The 16,240-nt window shown below is 48.7% G+C and overlaps 1 protein-coding gene across 6 annotated transcripts in view; it reads left to right on the forward strand.

Moving 5' to 3' along the window:
* The window catches only part of UPB1 (beta-ureidopropionase 1), a 31,826-nt gene extending 24,659 nt beyond the window's left edge, over positions 1 to 7,167 (forward strand). For 3 of the 6 annotated variants that reach the window (XM_072803422.1, XM_072803421.1, XM_072803418.1), the window contains 4 exons: positions 2,182 to 2,263; positions 3,259 to 3,301; positions 4,818 to 5,026; positions 6,528 to 7,167. In XM_072803422.1, coding sequence (XP_072659523.1) covers positions 2,182 to 2,263; positions 3,259 to 3,301; positions 4,818 to 5,026; positions 6,528 to 6,611 — 418 coding nt within the window. In that variant the 3' untranslated portion in view covers positions 6,612 to 7,167. The remainder of the gene's footprint in view (positions 1 to 2,181; positions 2,264 to 3,258; positions 3,302 to 4,817; positions 5,027 to 6,527) is intronic. The other 3 variants (XM_072803424.1, XM_072803423.1, XM_072803419.1) reach the window with 1 other exon arrangement.
* The last annotated feature ends 9,073 nt before the right edge of the window (positions 7,168 to 16,240 follow it).

Raw genomic sequence — 16,240 nt, forward strand, 5'->3', positions numbered from 1 at the left:
AGCAGTATGTTTCATGAGCTCCCAAAATGTTCACACCCTTTGACCAGATAATTATACTCTTAGAACTTTACCTGACAGAGTATCTAAAAGAGGAGGAGAAGGCTGTATGCGTGAAGATGTTTCTGGCAGCTTTATTCATAATAATAAAAGAGCTAGAGGCGAGAGAAATGTCAGGGTTAGGTAAATTTCAGCCCATCTCTTCCATGTTAGGCCACAACACACTGAAAAGTCATTACGAAGATAATTCAGCATCATGACAAAAGCCTGTGAACAAAGAAAGATATTTCCAGGCTGTGGTCAGAACTCTGTAAACATATTTTGCCAAGGATGGGTGTGGAGTGTGGAAAAATTACAACAGATGGTTTATTAGGTTGGTGGGATTTCTGAGTGATTTTCTTAAAATGATAAATGATTATTTGTGGAATTGATGGAGACTGTTTTTCAGCACAAGGCCAGGCAAATCCCCACCAGCTGCACACAAGCAATGGCTTCTGGAACCATCCATTCCTTCTCTGGCATGTCCTGTCCTCTCATTACATGTGCTCTGTGGGTTGGTAGGGTGTCCTCGCTCATTTTGAGGTCCCACAGTTCTAAGCATACAATAGACTTGAAGTGTTTTTTGATGAACTGAACCGTCCTGACGGTGCCATGCAGCCTGTGTGCTTGAAGATTTCTGCCATGTATGTGTGTTAATAGGAGAGTGGAGATTCCATCCCATTGATGCATGTCTCCTTCCCACTGTGATTATTTTTAGGGGCTAGTGTAGCCACAGTGGGAATAACGCAGATGGCCCCATGTCCCAGTGGGCTCTCCGTGATTCCCGCACACGCTGGGCTCTCATGAACCTCCAGCTTCCTTTCCCTTGCTTGTTTTGAGAGCCCAAGTTTTATTGCCAGCTGTGGGTTTGAGTCCTACGCAACATACCCTCCCAGGAGAATTTCAAGAAAGATGTTTTATGGCACTCACCCTGCAACTGTCTATTTAATTCCTGAAAATGTCATTTACGGGTGTGTTTCTATAAAAATCCTTTCTTAAAAGTTTTGTCAGCTTGGCTTAGCAGCTGGGGCGAAAAAAGCAGCAAAATGAGTCCCCTCAATCAAGCTTGTGATTTTTTTCCCCTCAGATTCATGAATCCTCCTGAGAATTAGGCTTGTGACAAGCACCCACTCCCTCCACCTACTCCCGGTTTAAACCAGGTGCACACTGACAGGAAGGAAGATTCTAGGGCATTTTTCTCGCAGTCACTCAGTATTTCTAAGTGGGCATTACACCTGTCAATCCAGAATCTTAATGATGTTGTTCCTCAGACAAGAGATAATTAGCACCAAGAAGGTCCCCTGGATTCCGTGGCACATTGTAGTTAGTGGGCTGGAGAAGGACAGGGTCTTCAGTTGGGGCAAGATTTCCCATCATGTCCCACGTATGTGGGCACCGAAGTGAGGAAGTCCCGCAGCTCAGCTGTGCCCATGTGGTGCCTCCTTCCTGGGCCAGTAAGAGGATCAAGGAGCCCCTGCTTAGAGTCTCAGGGTTCAAAGGAGGAAAATAAGAAGGCACTGGGATGGGGACCGGCTCAAGGGAGGCGACATCTGCTACAGAATCCAGTTACCCCTTCCAGTTACCTAAATTCCTTTCAGGTTTACTCTGTTGGCTTGACCTGAAATCTCTCCCTCTGGAGACTGCTTTACAAGTCAACAGAGCAGGGTAGGAATTAGGCAGCAGCTTGAGCCTTCATGGGTGCATGAGCCCCTAGGCCTGCAGCTTCCTTCTTACATTTGCCAGGTGAGGCTCTGCCCAGCCCGGAATATAAGTTCCTCACCTGACCCAAGAGGAGGGAAGGAGAGAGAACTAGCAGTTAGGGTGCTTCTGCCTCATAGCCCCCTCTAGAAGCTTCACGTCAATGGTCAGTCTTTACAATATCCCTTTAAGGAAGTTTCAGAAATGGAAACTGTAGTTCAGCACTGCTTCGGCCTGCAGCAGGCCTGGCCCCAAAAGGCTGCTTGGGCTTAAGCATGGGACAAGTTGGCCTGCTTGTGGGTTTGGGACACCTGCAGCCACAGTCTCCCCGGCCATCTCCACCGCAGACCTGAGAAGGCCGACAGCCTGGGTGGAGCTCGGGGCCAAGCACCCACCCAGTCTGGCCGGGAAGTCAGCCACCTGGTTCCTCTCTTTTCTCTCTCACAGCGAGTCCCTGTGGCCAGTTGAGGCCAGAAACGCAGCCATTGCGAATCACTGCTTTACTTGTGCCATCAACCGTGTAGGCCAGGTAAGTCCCAGCAGTCTGGCTGGGCTTGGTCAACCAGGTGTGCTGGGGACGGGACAGAGCTGCTAGGAAAGCTACCTGCCCAGAGGGGGGCCTGGCCTCTTTGACCAGCAAAGGACACAAGGGAAGCAACTGCCTGCTGGCCCCGGTGGGGACACATTACACCTCTTCCCTCTGTTCCCTCTCTGTGTGCGTGCCACAAACCCTAGGGTTCTAGAAGAGGGGAGACTGGCTTCATCTGTTACTTTTAAAGGTAGTACTATGTTTCTCTTCTGTTTTGGTCTGTTTTGGTCTGTGGCTGAAACCCTTTTGAAAGGCTGTCACCCTGTCACCACCAAGTCTCCTGTTTCGTATTTTTCCCCATTGACCCCGTGCACTAAGCAGTCTTGACTACCAAACACAGTACGTTCATTATGTAATAATACTCTTCCTCATTCTTATTAATCGGATGTCAAACTCTAATCAGAGCATCTGCTCAGGCTGAGATAGCCAAGGTTTATATACAATAAGTTGGCCCAATTTCTGATAACATGAAGAAACACAGTGCTTTCATTAGCCTGTGTCACACCATCACAATTTGAGGTAGTTTCCATTAGGCTTTGGGGAACAGACTAAAAGCAGTGTGTGAGCACCCCCGTTCGTCCCTCCAGAGACCCTAAGTTGGGGCTTTATTTCCCAGGCAGACAGACCTCAGCTGCCTGCCGCAGCCCTGAGAACCACTCTGCACAGTCTTTTTCTTCCCTCTAGGCAGATTATCAACTCCCCAGAGACGAAGTCCAGGTTTTTACCTTGCCTGTCAAATTCCCTGCTGGCCGCCTGCGTTGGCCCAGTGCTCAGCAGGGACATTTCATAAGTACTTGTTGATTGCCCGGCCAGTACAGGCCATTCTTTTTCTCCCTTTAACTGTTTCTTCCTTCAGTCCTCCTCAGCCTGACTTTGCGGTGGACGCGGTGGTAGTGCCACCTATAGGTTTACCTTACCTCGGTTTTCTTTCACAGGAGCACTTTCCCAATGAGTTTACCTCTGGAGATGGGAAGAAAGGTATGTTCTAGGAATTTCCGTGATTGGCTGCTGCAGAGGAGAGGGCCTCACTGTGCCATTATCTGTCTGCCTCCTCCGGGCAGGGGGCAAGGTCAGCCCCACAGACTGTTTCTGCACGTGTGGGGTGCTGTTGGAGGGGCGCACTTCTCTCCTGACTATGGCTGGGTCCTGGGCTTGTGCCCACCTCATTCCCCAATTAAGGATGAAAAGGCTTAGGGTTAGACTCCATCCCTCCCCTGGGACTGGTAAGAGAATGGTCCTAGAAGACATGGGAACTCCTTTGTGCACTCTTTGAAAGCGGGGGTACTTTACTCACCCCACACATCTCTCTCTTCCTTTGTCCTTGTTCACCTGCCACCACACCCATCCCAAGCTGCACAAATGTCCCAGAACATTGGTGTGGACTGCCTTGGGTTCCTCGAATTCACAGCTTGTTTGTTTTTTTTTTTTTTTAAGATTTATTTATTCATTCATTCAGAGAGAGCAAAGAGAGAGGCAGAGACACAGGCGGAGGGAGAAACAGGCTCCATGCAGGGAGCCCGATGTGGGACTCGATCCTGGGTCTCCAGGATCACACCCCAGGCTGCAGGCGGCGCTAAACCGCTGCACCACCGCCACCGGGGCTGCCCTCACAGCTTGTTTTGATCTGAAGGCAGGTACCACCTCACCTCTGCTAGGAATCCCCCACTCACTGGTCCCAACTCCGGCTGGGAATGTGGGAGGGAGGTCTCGGAGTTAGCTTAGAGTGTCCCCTAGAAAGGCAGAGAGGACTGAGCAGGTCTGTTTTCCAGAAAAGCACTTTCTAAGAGGGTTCCAGGGGCACCTGGGTGGCTCAGTGGCTGAGCGTCTGCCTTTGGCTCAGGTTGTGATCCCGGGGTCCTGGGATTGAGTCCTACATCAGGCTCCCTGCAGGGAGCCTGCTTTTTACTCTGTCTATGTCTCTGCCTTTCTCTGTGTGTCTCATGAATAAATAAATAAAATCTTTAAAAAATAAAACAAAAAGGTTCCGGATCCCCTCACGTGAGGCCCCAAATGTCCAGTCTCCAATCCCAGTTAGCTCCCTACAGACAGAGATGCAGAAAGGCAGGGGAATGAGGTCCACTGGGTGGCTGCTGTGCCCAAGCCCCTGCTAGGCCCTGCACTGTGCCCACCTGCTCCTTACTCGCCTATGGTGTAGCTCTTAGTGCCACTTGACTTGTGAGGGGACCCAGGCGTGGAAGGAAAGTACGACAGACACAGCTGGTGAGGCAAGTGAAAGTAGAGCCTGTAGCTCACCATGTTGGGCCACCACAGGAAGCAGACACACAAGAAGCTCTGGAGAGCTATGTGACTCCCTTGGGCTGAGGGTGGCTAATGTTGGAAATAAGGGCTAACACTTATACAGGGGTGACCTTTAACAGTTCCCAGGGGCAGCGGTGAGGGCTGTGAGGGTGACTTTGCAGCCTCAGGCCTGAGGAGGGAAGCATGTCCTTTGTGTGTGGGGGGGGGCACAGACACTATGCCTACCCCTCTGCAGAGTCCACCATGTGCCTGTACAAGCTCACAGGGGATTACTTTCACTTCTTCAAAGCTCACCGGGACTTTGGCTACTTTTATGGCTCGAGCTACGTGGCGGCCCCTGACAGCAGTCGCACTCCTGGGCTCTCCCGCAACAAGGACGGGCTGCTGGTGGCTGAGCTCGACCTGAACCTCTGCCGGCAGGTGAATGACATCTGGAACTTCAAGGTGGGTCCCCAAGTCCCCTGCTGTTGCCCCGCTCTTCCCTTTGGGCCCCCATTCTGCTCCCAGAGCTGGAAACCACAGCCACTGGGTTTGCTCTCAGGAGCAGCCAGATGAGGCTCCAAGCTGAGCAGAGGGCCAGGTCTCTTCCTCCCAGGGCTGGTGTGCAAGGGAGGAGCCACTGGGTCAAATGATGCCAAGGCGGAAGACCTTAATAAATTCTCCTCTTGTCTGATTTAGATTCTGGGCGCCTTCAAACAAATTAATCTCAATTTCATTTGTCCAGAGAATAGAGTGGATTGGCTTCTCTAATCCTTTTTTTCCTTTCCAGGCATTTGCACTTATCACAAGATAAATGTGGGTGTCTGGCTCTGCCTGTGGCCTGGCCCCATGGTCTAGGCCTTGACAGGAGAGGGAAATGGGTCACGCAGAGAAATGGAATCTAGGCCTAGCTCTGCTAGTGCCTTTCTCAGTCACCCTAAGCAAGACCTTTCTGCTCCGGGGCCCTAGTATGCCCATTTGTAAAACAGGAAGCTGTACTGGAAGGCCTCAAGTGGCCTTTGAAACCTAATACATGTGACACCAGGGGCCATGGGAAGAATGTAAGTGCCTGCCCTCCTGGAATGGGGTGGTGGCAGCCGTGGCCTAGAAGCCCCTGAAATATACCCTCTCATCCTGGATGCAGGTGGAGTTTGTTACATTAGTGTCCAGCAGTATTTATACCGACTCAGAACCCATTTATATGTGCAAATGAATGTCCTTATGACTGCGTGACTTTGCCCAGGGTGTCTGGGAGAAACTACTTTCCCTGTTACCTGAGCATGTTTCCTGAGTCTCAGATCCTCATCGGACAAATAAGGCATTTCCCACATGAGTGTCTTCCTCTGAAGCTCAGACTCATGCAGGATTCCACACAATAAACAATGCTTTCTCATTGGTAACTTTCTGAATGCAAAAAGCCACCCCCCAGACAAACTATGGTGATGGGCATGAGGTCCTGTTGGGTTTTGGGAAGGAGAGATAGAAATGTCTGGGTGTGAGCACCCAGATAGGTTTTCCAGCCCTGCCCCAACTCTCTCCCAGACCCGGAGCCAGAAGACCAGGGTGCAAATCTCAGCAAACTCCATTGCTGCCTGGGAACCTGGAGCAGGTCACTTCCCTCTCTGGGTTGTACGCTGTTCTGGGGTTCTGCAAGACCTCAGGATAGCCCTCCTCCCTTCTGCCTTGGGGCAGGTCTCGTCTTTGGGATGACAGGTCACAGAGGTCTTCTAAAAAGAGGAATCAGCGTGTGTGAATCATCTCGGCATCTGTCATCTTTGCTATCCACTGGTATCAGTGCTGAGCCATCATCACACGGGAGTTATTTCTCCAGATGCTAGTCTGAAACTGCCCTGTCCGCTAGCCTTCCCGGCAAATTTCTGGCCCATGGCTGCCCTCTAGTGGCAAGAGGTGGTGGTGAGTAAATGAGGGGCGTGTATAAAACCTAATCTGCCTGTTTTGCTTTCAGATGACCGGCAGATATGAGATGTATGCTCAGGAGCTTGCAGAAGCCATCAAACCCAACTACAGCCCCAATGTCGTGAAAGAGTAGCTGGATTTTAGCTCCTGCCTGCCAAGGACGGCACCTCTGCCCCTAGCAGATCTGCAAGTACAGCAGGCTTTACATGTGCAAGTTCTCCCCGGTGGTATCCTGGTAACATTTCTGTCCACATAGGTTTAAAAACACCTAGACACGGGGAGATGCCTGGGTGGCTCAGCAGTTGAGCCTCTGCCTTGGGCTCAGGGCATGATCCTGGAGCCCCAGGATCGAGTCCCACATCGGGCTCCCTGCATGGAGCCTGCTTCTCCCTCTGCCTATGTCTCTACCTCTCTCCTTCTGTGTCTCTCATGAATAAATAAATAAAATATTTTTAAAAAAAAGAAAGAAAGGAAGAAAAATGCCTAGATAGGGAGGGTATATTGAAGAATAACTGTCCAGTGGGTATGAGTTTCCTTCCTGGATGATGAAATCTTTTGGGCTTACACAGAAGTGTTGCTTACACAACATTGTGAATGTGCTAATGTAGAATGCCACTCAATTGTATACTTTAAAATGGCTAAATTTATGTCATGTGAATTTTACCCCCATTAAAAAAAAAAATCCGGAATGCCTGGGTGGCTCAGTGGTTTAGCGCCTACCTTCAGCACAGGGCGTGATCCTGGGGTCCCGGGATCGAGTCCCACATCAGGCTCCCAGCATGGAGACTGCTTCTCCCTCAGCCTGTTGTCTGCCTTTCTCTATGTGGTTGTGTGTGTGTCTCTCATGAATGAATAAGTAAAATCTTAAAAAAAAGGAAAAAAATCCCAGGCACTTAAGGTGCTGGCTGATTTGTAATTAGACACATAGGATGCCCCAGTCCTGAGATTCCTCTCTTCCTGTTTAGACTGTCAGCAACCTGAGGGTAAAGGTGGGAGTGTATGTGTGAGTAGGGGAAGCTGAGGCTGATGCAGAGTCGAGCTACTGAGTGGCTGTGGGCAGGCGAGATGGCCATTAGATGTGTCAACATGTCTAGGCTGCAATGTCCAGGTATTCAGTCAGATGCTAATCTGGATGTTGCTATGAAGGTATTTTGTAGATGTGATTAAAGTCCATAACCAGCTAACTGAGCAAGTGAGATTATCCTAGATAATCCAGGTAGGCCTGATTCAATCAGTCAGAAGGCCCTCAGGAGGAGAGCTGAGGCTTCACCAACAAAGACAAAATTCTGCCTGTGGACAGCAGCTTCCCTGCGCCGCCCCCCGCCCCCCCCCCCCCCCCCCCGCGCCGCCCCATGCCTGAGAGCTCCAGTTGGCCCTTCCTACAGATTTCAGATCTCACGACCTTGAGATCACCACCTTACAGATTTCAGACTTGTCCATCCAGCCCCCGCCATCACTTAAATCAGTGCCTTGCAATAAATTTCTTAATATATATCCTACTGTTTCTGCTTCTGGTTGGACCTTCATGATACAGATTCTCATCCCGGAAGTGACTCTAGAGGAACAGAATCTTCAGGATGAGTTTCCTGCATTGGTGCTAGGTTTTCTGGAATTCTTCTTTAATTTGGTTGAATTAAAGGCACTCACGGCTCTATCTGCAGTGTTAAAGAGGAGGGCATGGTAGCCAATGGTGTGATGTAGCAATAGAGATTTATAGAGCAAGCAGACCATCAGCCTGTGCCCGCAAGTCCCAGCCTGCCGTCCCTGGTGGCCTGTCCCTTCTGTGGATTTTAGGCTTGGCTAAACAGCCTCCATCATCATGTAAGGCAATTCCTTGCACTGAATCTCTCTATATTTATATATATACAGATACATCTATATGTATGCATATGTATGTGTGTGTGTATATATATATACACATGTATGTATCTTCTGTGTATATAAATATATCTGTATCCCCTTTTGATTCTGCTTCTCTGATTGAGCACTGACAGCCTGACTGACAGGGCAGGTTGCCCACCTCTCTGCCCCTTGGCTTCCACATCTGTAAAGTGGGACCATATCCCTTCTTCTGCCTTATGTCACAGGACAGTGGTGAGAGACAGACTAGATGAACCAGGGGACTTCTGTGGGCTGTGTTCCTTGCACCACACAGCAGAAATCCCACCTGTGCTGGGGGTGCCTGGGTGACTCAATTGGTTGAGTCACCGACTCTTGGTTTCAGCTCAAGTCATGATCTTAGGGTGGTGATCTCAAGGTTGTGAGATCAAGCCTTGTGTCGGGCTTCATGCTCAGTGGGGAGCCTGTTGAGACTCTCTCTCTCCCTCTGCCCTTCCGCTGCTTGCTCTCCCTATCTCTCTCTCAAATCAATAGATATTTTTTTTAAAGAGCCCCAACTCTGAAGTCTCAAACCTCCACAGTCAGCCACTGTGTTGGAGGTGGAAGTGGGATCCTCAGGTTCTACCCTTCTTGTGCCCAGTTAGAGAAGGCAGCTCATTCCTTCCCTGACCCAGCAGCTGAAATGCATGAACCAACCCCATGTCAGGGCTGGGGTACTCCCAGACAGCCACGTGGGGTGAAAAAACTGGTTGCAACTTCCTAGCTCTGCTTTAACCCCCTTAACCTTTCTGAGCTGCAGGCTTTTCACTTCATGTAAAAACCCCTTTTGTATTACTTTTTTCATAGAATCCAGCCCTGCAGATACAGTGAGTTTTTCTGTCTGGCCTCCAGTGTCCACAACCTTTGTGTTTGTGGTTTCTAAAAGGAGCATGTAGTCAATCTAATACAGCAGCCAGCTTAGATAACAAGATAGTGCATTTATGAAATAGGCACTAATACACCAGAAAGGATTTGATCATCCACGTCTCTCACTCACTGCCTAGAATCAAAATGTTCAGTTCTGCCTCAGAGTAGATGGGCCCTATACACAGGGAGTCATTTGAGGGTTTAACTCACGCCTGGAATGTTTAGATGCTCAGCAAACATTTGTTGACTGAACCTAGGGTGGAAGTTTTTGTTTCTGTGTGACTGTTGCTGATGCCACAGAAGATAAGTTGCAATGGATCAGTGTATGGGGCCTATGGCCCATGGGTGGAGTCTTCTGACTCTCTGAGCCTGTTTTCTCACCTCTAAAATGAGAGGTGACTGGGTTTGAGGTTTTCAGGTCTCTCCAGCTCTGCAGAGAGCATTTCTGCCAGCCCACAGCTTTATTGCTAGAATCTGAGGTATCAGGGGAGAGTGGTGCCAAGCCACAGTGTGCCCGGCAAGAAAAAAGCAAAGACATTCCAGGATAGGCCACATGTAAGGCCACAAAACAAGTCATGATAAATATTTAAAGATTGAAATCAGGGATCTCTGGGTGGCACAGCGGTTTGGCGCCTGCCTTTGGCCCAGGGCGCGATCCTGGAAACCCGGGATCGAATCCCACATCAGGCTCCTGGTTCATGGAGCCTGCTTCTCCCTCTGCCTATGTCTCTGCCTCTCTCTCTTTCTCTCTCTGTGACTATCATAAATAAATTAAAATTAAAAAAAAAGATTGAAATCACAGGAAATCTCTTTTTTACTCACACTGGAATGAAACTAGAAATAAATAGCAAAAGGAAAATTCAAAAATATTTGAAAATTAGACCACATGTTCTTGAACAACCAACCAATGGATCAAAAAAAATCACAAGGGGCAGTCCGGGTGGCTCAGCAGTTTAGCGCTGCCTTCAGCCCATGGCCTGATCCTGGAGACCTGGGATCGAGTCCCACATCGGGCTCCCTGCATGGAGCCTGCTTCTCCCTCTGCTTGTGTCTCTGCCCCTCTCTCTCTCTGTGTGCTCTCATGAATAAATAAATTAAAATCTTAAAAAAAAAATCACAAGGAAATTAGAAAATGTCTTGGAACAAATGAAAACAAAAACAAAACATACCCAAACTTATAGGATGCAAGGAAAGCAATGTGAAATGGAAATGTATAACTATAAACACTTACTAGAAGAGGAGAAGGCTGGCACCTGGCTGGCTCAGTCTGTACAGCATGTGACTCTTGATCTCAGGGTCATGAATTCAAGCTCCACATTAGGCTTGGAGTTAACTTTTAAAAAAATTAAAATTAAATACATGAAAATAAAAATAAAGAAGGTTTCAAATCAACAACTGATTTTTACATTTTTAAAAACAGGATCCAGGATCACGCCCTGGGCCGAAGGCAGGCACCAAACCACTGAGCCACCCAGGGATCCCGAGTCCAACATTACATTAATATCAAAGCCAGGCAAAGACATTGCAAAAAAAAACAAGACCACAGAGCAATATCCTTTATGAATATTGATGCAAAAATCCTCAACAAAGCATGGTTGACCCTTGAATAATGCAAGAGTTAGGGATGAGCACCAACTCCCTACACGGTCAAAAATCTATGGATAGGGATCCCTGGGTGGCACAGCGGTTTGGCGCCTGCCTTTGGCCCAGGGCGCGATCCTGGAGACCCGGGATCGAATCCCACATCGGGCTCCCGGTGCATGGAGCCTGCTTCTCCCTCTGCCTGTGTCTCTGCCTCTCTCTCTCTCTGTAACTATCATAAATAAATAAAAATTAAAAAAAAAAAATCTATGGATAACTGTTAACTTCCCAAACCTTCATTACTAACAGCCTACTGTTATCAGAAACTTTACCAATAACATAAACAGTTGACTAATACATCTTCCATATGTTATATGTATTACATACTGTATTTTTATAATAAAGTAAGCTAGAGAAAAGAAAATATTAAGAAAATTATCAGAAAAAAAGGAAAATACAGTACAGTACTATATAAAAAAAAAATCCACCTGGACCTGTGTGGTCCAAACCCATGTTGTTCAAGGATCAACTGTACTAGTAAACTGAATCCATCAGCATATTAAAAGGATTTATGGCCAAGTTAGTCTTATTTCTATTGTTTCTTTTAGGATAAGTTCTAAGAAATAGAATTCACTGTGTTAAAGAAACATGAACATCTTGTCAAGAACTGGGAAGAGTCTGAGCTCTTACCCTGTCTGGAAGCTGACAACTTAGCCGACATCAGTTCCATGGATGCTAGCAGAAGACACAGCACTCCTCAGAGACAAAGGAGTTTAGGACAGTAGTAGGAGCAGCTAGAGTGCCAGCACTGTCTTGGCAGCAAGACAGCTGGACCTCAATTCCCCCAGGACAAGACAAAAGAGGGTCAAACGACTCCTGCATGCACAGTGGGTTGCATCAAGAAGAGAAAGGAAAAGAGGGAGAGAGCTTAGAGGATTGGAATCTCTTACATTGGAAAGTAAAGCATGCCTGCCCCTTGCTCGAAAGGCAGACACTATCTCTGTCTACCAAGCTTGCAAGAAGACCTGCACTTTGCTCCAGAGGGAGACTTAGCTCTAACTTCTAAGGCTATTGGCTCTGCAAGGATCCTTGAAAAGACAGTCCAGGACACAGTCACACATGGTTTTAGCTCACAAGTCATGCAGCAATTTGAGAAAAGTGAGAGACCCGTAGCAATAACTTCCAACCAGTATCCATTTCAAATTTATGCATCATCTTGACTTCTGGCAGTTTCCCCATGATAATACTACTCTATCAGTCACTCTGATTAATTTGACTGACAGAGGCTGGCCCAAATCAACTCCATTTGTCTTTTTTTTTTTTTTTTTTTTAAGATTTTATTTATTCATAAGAGACACAGAGAGAAAGAGAGGCAGAGACACAGGCAGAGGGAGAAGCAGGCTCCACGCAGGAAGCCCGATATGGGACTCGATCCCAGGTCTCCAGGATCACATCCTGGGCTGAAGGCAGGCACCAAACCGCTGAGCCACCCGGGCTGCCCCCAACTCCATTTGACTTGTAGGATTTCATTAATTTTATCCACAGAACTTCAAGGAGCAGAATGAACCCAACCTGCAAACTCCCCTCAGTCCTATCTGCCAGGGTCCTCAACACAACAGGATGGACAAATTCCATAAACTATCAAGGTCTACCTTAGAAAGTCAAGTGGTTGTCTCAAATATTGACCTTTCCACTTAGCCTAAGTTACTTACTAATCCAGGAATGGCTCTAGGTATTAAATACTCCCCAGTCTCCACCTTGGTTCCCAGGGAGGAAGTCTAGGCCAGCCTATTATCTATACCAACCTACCCGGTGGCCTAACACTGACCTGAAATGCCCCCCAGGGCCAAGGTGGTAACATTGATGACATCACCTAAAATCGGGGCAAATGTTGCATCACCTTTTCTAATCAGATGACTACCATCAGGGCAGCCTGGGTGGCTCAGCGGTTTAGTGCCTGCCTTCAGTCCAGGGTGTGATCCTGGAGACCCGGGATCAAGTCCCACATCAGGTTCCCTGCATGGAGCCTGCTTCTCCCTCTGCCTGTGTCTCTGCCTCTCTCTCTCTCTCTCTGGTCTCTCATGAATAAATAAATAAAATCTTAAAAAAAAAAAAAAAGTGACTACCATCATGAGGATATCTACCCACAGAGTGCACATAAATAATGAGTCAGTTCCTGATCCAGGAAGCTCCCTTGAGTAACTAAGGCTAGCCCCATTTTAGCGAGATTTCCACAGTTGTCTGTGGGCCGCCTTATCTATTGATGGTATTTGCTTAAACAATTGAATGGACCAAAGACCTAAAGGTATTTCTCATTCTCATCAGCTATCTTCATCAGCATTGCAAACCCAGCTGGAGGTAGTAAGAGCTCACATACTGATCAGTACTTCTCTGGCTTTCTTTCTTTTCTTTCTTTTCTTTTCTTTTCTTTCTTTCTTTCTTTCTTTCTTTCTTTCTTTCTTTCTTTCTTTCTTTCTTTCTTTCTTTCTTTCTTTCTTTCCTTTCTTTCCTTTCTTTCCTTTCTTTCCTTTCTGGCTTTCTTTTTTTTTTTTTAAAGATTGTATTTATTCATGAGCGACGCAGAGAGGCAGAGACTAGGCAGAGGGAGAAGCAGACTCCCTGTAAAGAACTTGATGCGGCACTCGATCCCAGGACCCCAGAATCACTCCCTGTGCTGAAGGAAAATGCTCAACCACTGAGTCACCTAGGTACCCCTCGTTCACATTATCAAGCACCTATGAGGTGTCAAGGCTGGGTGCTACAGTAGTGGAGACAGGTAGACAGGATGATGTGGTTGGAGGTGCAGGAAAAAGTACTCCTTTAAAAGTGGTGACACTGAGCAGAGCCTTGAGTAAAGAAAGGACTTTGGCAGGTGGGAGGGACAGAGAGGATGCCAACTTGGCCACCTCATGGGTCTGTTGTGATCTGTGGATGTCAAACTCTTGTAAATCAAGGGGCTCCAAACAGCTTGGGGAGACTGGATCACCAGATCTCCCAGGGGCTGGGTGGAAGCCCAGCACTGGGCGCAGATCCTTAGGAAGCAGTATTCAGGATACATGTTGGGGCAGGCAGCCAGAGAGAGATACAGAAGAGGGAGACGGTCGGGAGTGGGAGGAGAGGATGGAGAGGTCACTGGAGAGGCCACTGTGCTGGGCCCGTGGGAGTCTTAGCTTCCATTTCCTGGCACTGAGGTTTTCCCATGAACACTTACGTCCATGTTGGTCCCATCACTTGGCCCCTGGGACCAGCAGCACAGCAGGATGATGTCTCAGTATCTTCCTGGTTTTCTTATTCTGTCCTGACACTGGAGGGTGGGGGCAAGTCTGTGATGTGCATCCCTGGATACTGTAGCTGGAGGCAAGTCAGCAAGGAGAACAGGATCTATGCCCTTCCAGAGTATTGGGACCACACACCAGGCTTTCTACCCAGAGGAAAAATCCCGGGGTGGGGGGGTGGTCTATGGCAGCCCATCTCTAGCTCCAGAACTCAGAGTTCACTTCCTGGCTCTTCTGGCTTCAGCTCACCCCTACAGGGTCACCAGAGTTACTTCTGACTATGATCTGGGCTGAGGGTTGGGAAAACAGAAATGGTAGGTTTGAGTTTAGCTCTGTTAATAGCTCATTGAGTAATGACCCTGGGCCAGTTGCTCCCCTCTCTGGGCTGCACTCCTCCATCCTTGGACTAAGCCAGTGGTTACCCAAGTGTCAGCGTATTTCACAGAATAACAGTATTACACAAGAACTGTAGTTAAGTAACTTGGGGAAAGCCTAAATGAAGGGAGTCCCCTTGCTACAGGATTATACAGAGCCTTTCAGCACATCCTAAATCCCCGAGGGGACTGTAGCCTGCAGTGTTTGCCAAGCTGACCTGACCAGGGCACCCCATTACACACAGCTTCTCACCATTGGTATTCTGAAGGCCACACCTCAGGATGTGCTAGACGAGGTATCTCCAGGGGTGTTCCTAACTGTTCTGAGATTTAAAAACATAACCACCAGACATCCAGTGATCCTTGCCTCCTGGTATATCCTTGCCCTATGCAATCCCTGGTGTATGCTGGACTTACTGATGCACTTCTATTTAAATAGAGTATTGCGGAAATGATAGGATGTCACTTCTGAAATTAGGTTATTAAAAGGCTGTGGCTTCCATACTGGGTGCTTGTTCTCTCTCTCTCTCGCCCCTCCTCCCTCCTTGCCCCCCTCTTTCTCCCTCCCTTTATGTCATTACTACCTGTTCTATCATGAGGACACACCCAGGCAGCCTGTGGCTGGCAGCCCTATCAATGAGCTTGGGAGCAGATGTTTCAGTATGTCAAACCTTGAGGTGACTGTAGCCCTGCCAACAGCTTGAGACACCCCAGGCCAAAGGCATCAGTTTGGCTGCACCCAGCTCTATGTTCCGGCCTGGCCCCTTGGCTCCCAGGGGGCCCCTCCCAGGAGTCCTCAGCCTGTGGCCCCCCCCCCCCCCACTGTCCTCACCCTGCATGCTCTGGGCAGCCAGCTCTATCCACCCAGTACTCACTACCTCACCCACATTTGTCCCTCCTATTTCAACACCTCCTTCATCATTTTTCTCTCGTGATTATATTCAATAGCCACTTGGATGCCCCAAACCAATCTTTCCCATGCCTTTCCCAACCACAATATGCCCATTCAGAATCGGGGGCCCCTTCCCCTAGGAGTTCAGAGAGGGCCCTGGCATACTCTAGCAGGGTGCCCCATCCTCAGCTGGCCAACGCCCTGATTAAAGGAATGTCTACAGGGCTGCTTTCCAGTTTGGAGAAAGGTCCAAAGACCTCAGTCACAACTCCTTAATAAATCCCCACAGTGTGGGGCTTGGGGAGGGGCAGAGCAGCAGTCAGGATGAGAGCACAGGCCAGAGACTGGGACCCCGCCCAAGACGCCAGCTCTGGCTCTGTCAGCAACCTGTGCGACCTGGGGCGGGTCTGAGGCTGCCAGATAATGCAGGATTTCCAGACACGTCCTTTTTCAGAAGTAGAATTCTTATCAAATGTAACACTAGAAGAGCCCAAATAGCTAGCAAATAAGGGGAGCTGCTGGTTGGGGGTGGCAGGTACAGGGAGGGCTGGAGTCCCACCAGCAGGGCTCCCCCCGCTCTATTGCCTCCTGTGGTTCCCACTGTCCCCTTCATTCGACTCCACCTCCCCTCCAGACCCTCCTCCTGCCCTAAACTGTGTGCCCCTCCATGTCCTCTTCAAGAACTGCCATCAAGCTCAGCTCTGAGGCCCTTCCATCTCCAGCACTGCCTGCCTAAGCCCCCACAAGATCAGGAGGGAGGCAGAACTGAAAAAGCAATGAACAGGATTCTAGTCCCAGCTGAAACCTGGTATGGCAGGTCAAGGACCTGGGTTTGCATGCACTCACGCTGAGAATTTGGGACGGAAACAAGAATTCACAAAGGCGGACCCAGGAC

The sequence above is a fragment of the Canis lupus genome, chromosome 27, assembly GCF_048164855.1.
Source record: "Canis lupus baileyi chromosome 27, mCanLup2.hap1, whole genome shotgun sequence".
In the NCBI taxonomy this organism is placed as follows: domain Eukaryota; kingdom Metazoa; phylum Chordata; class Mammalia; order Carnivora; family Canidae; genus Canis; species Canis lupus.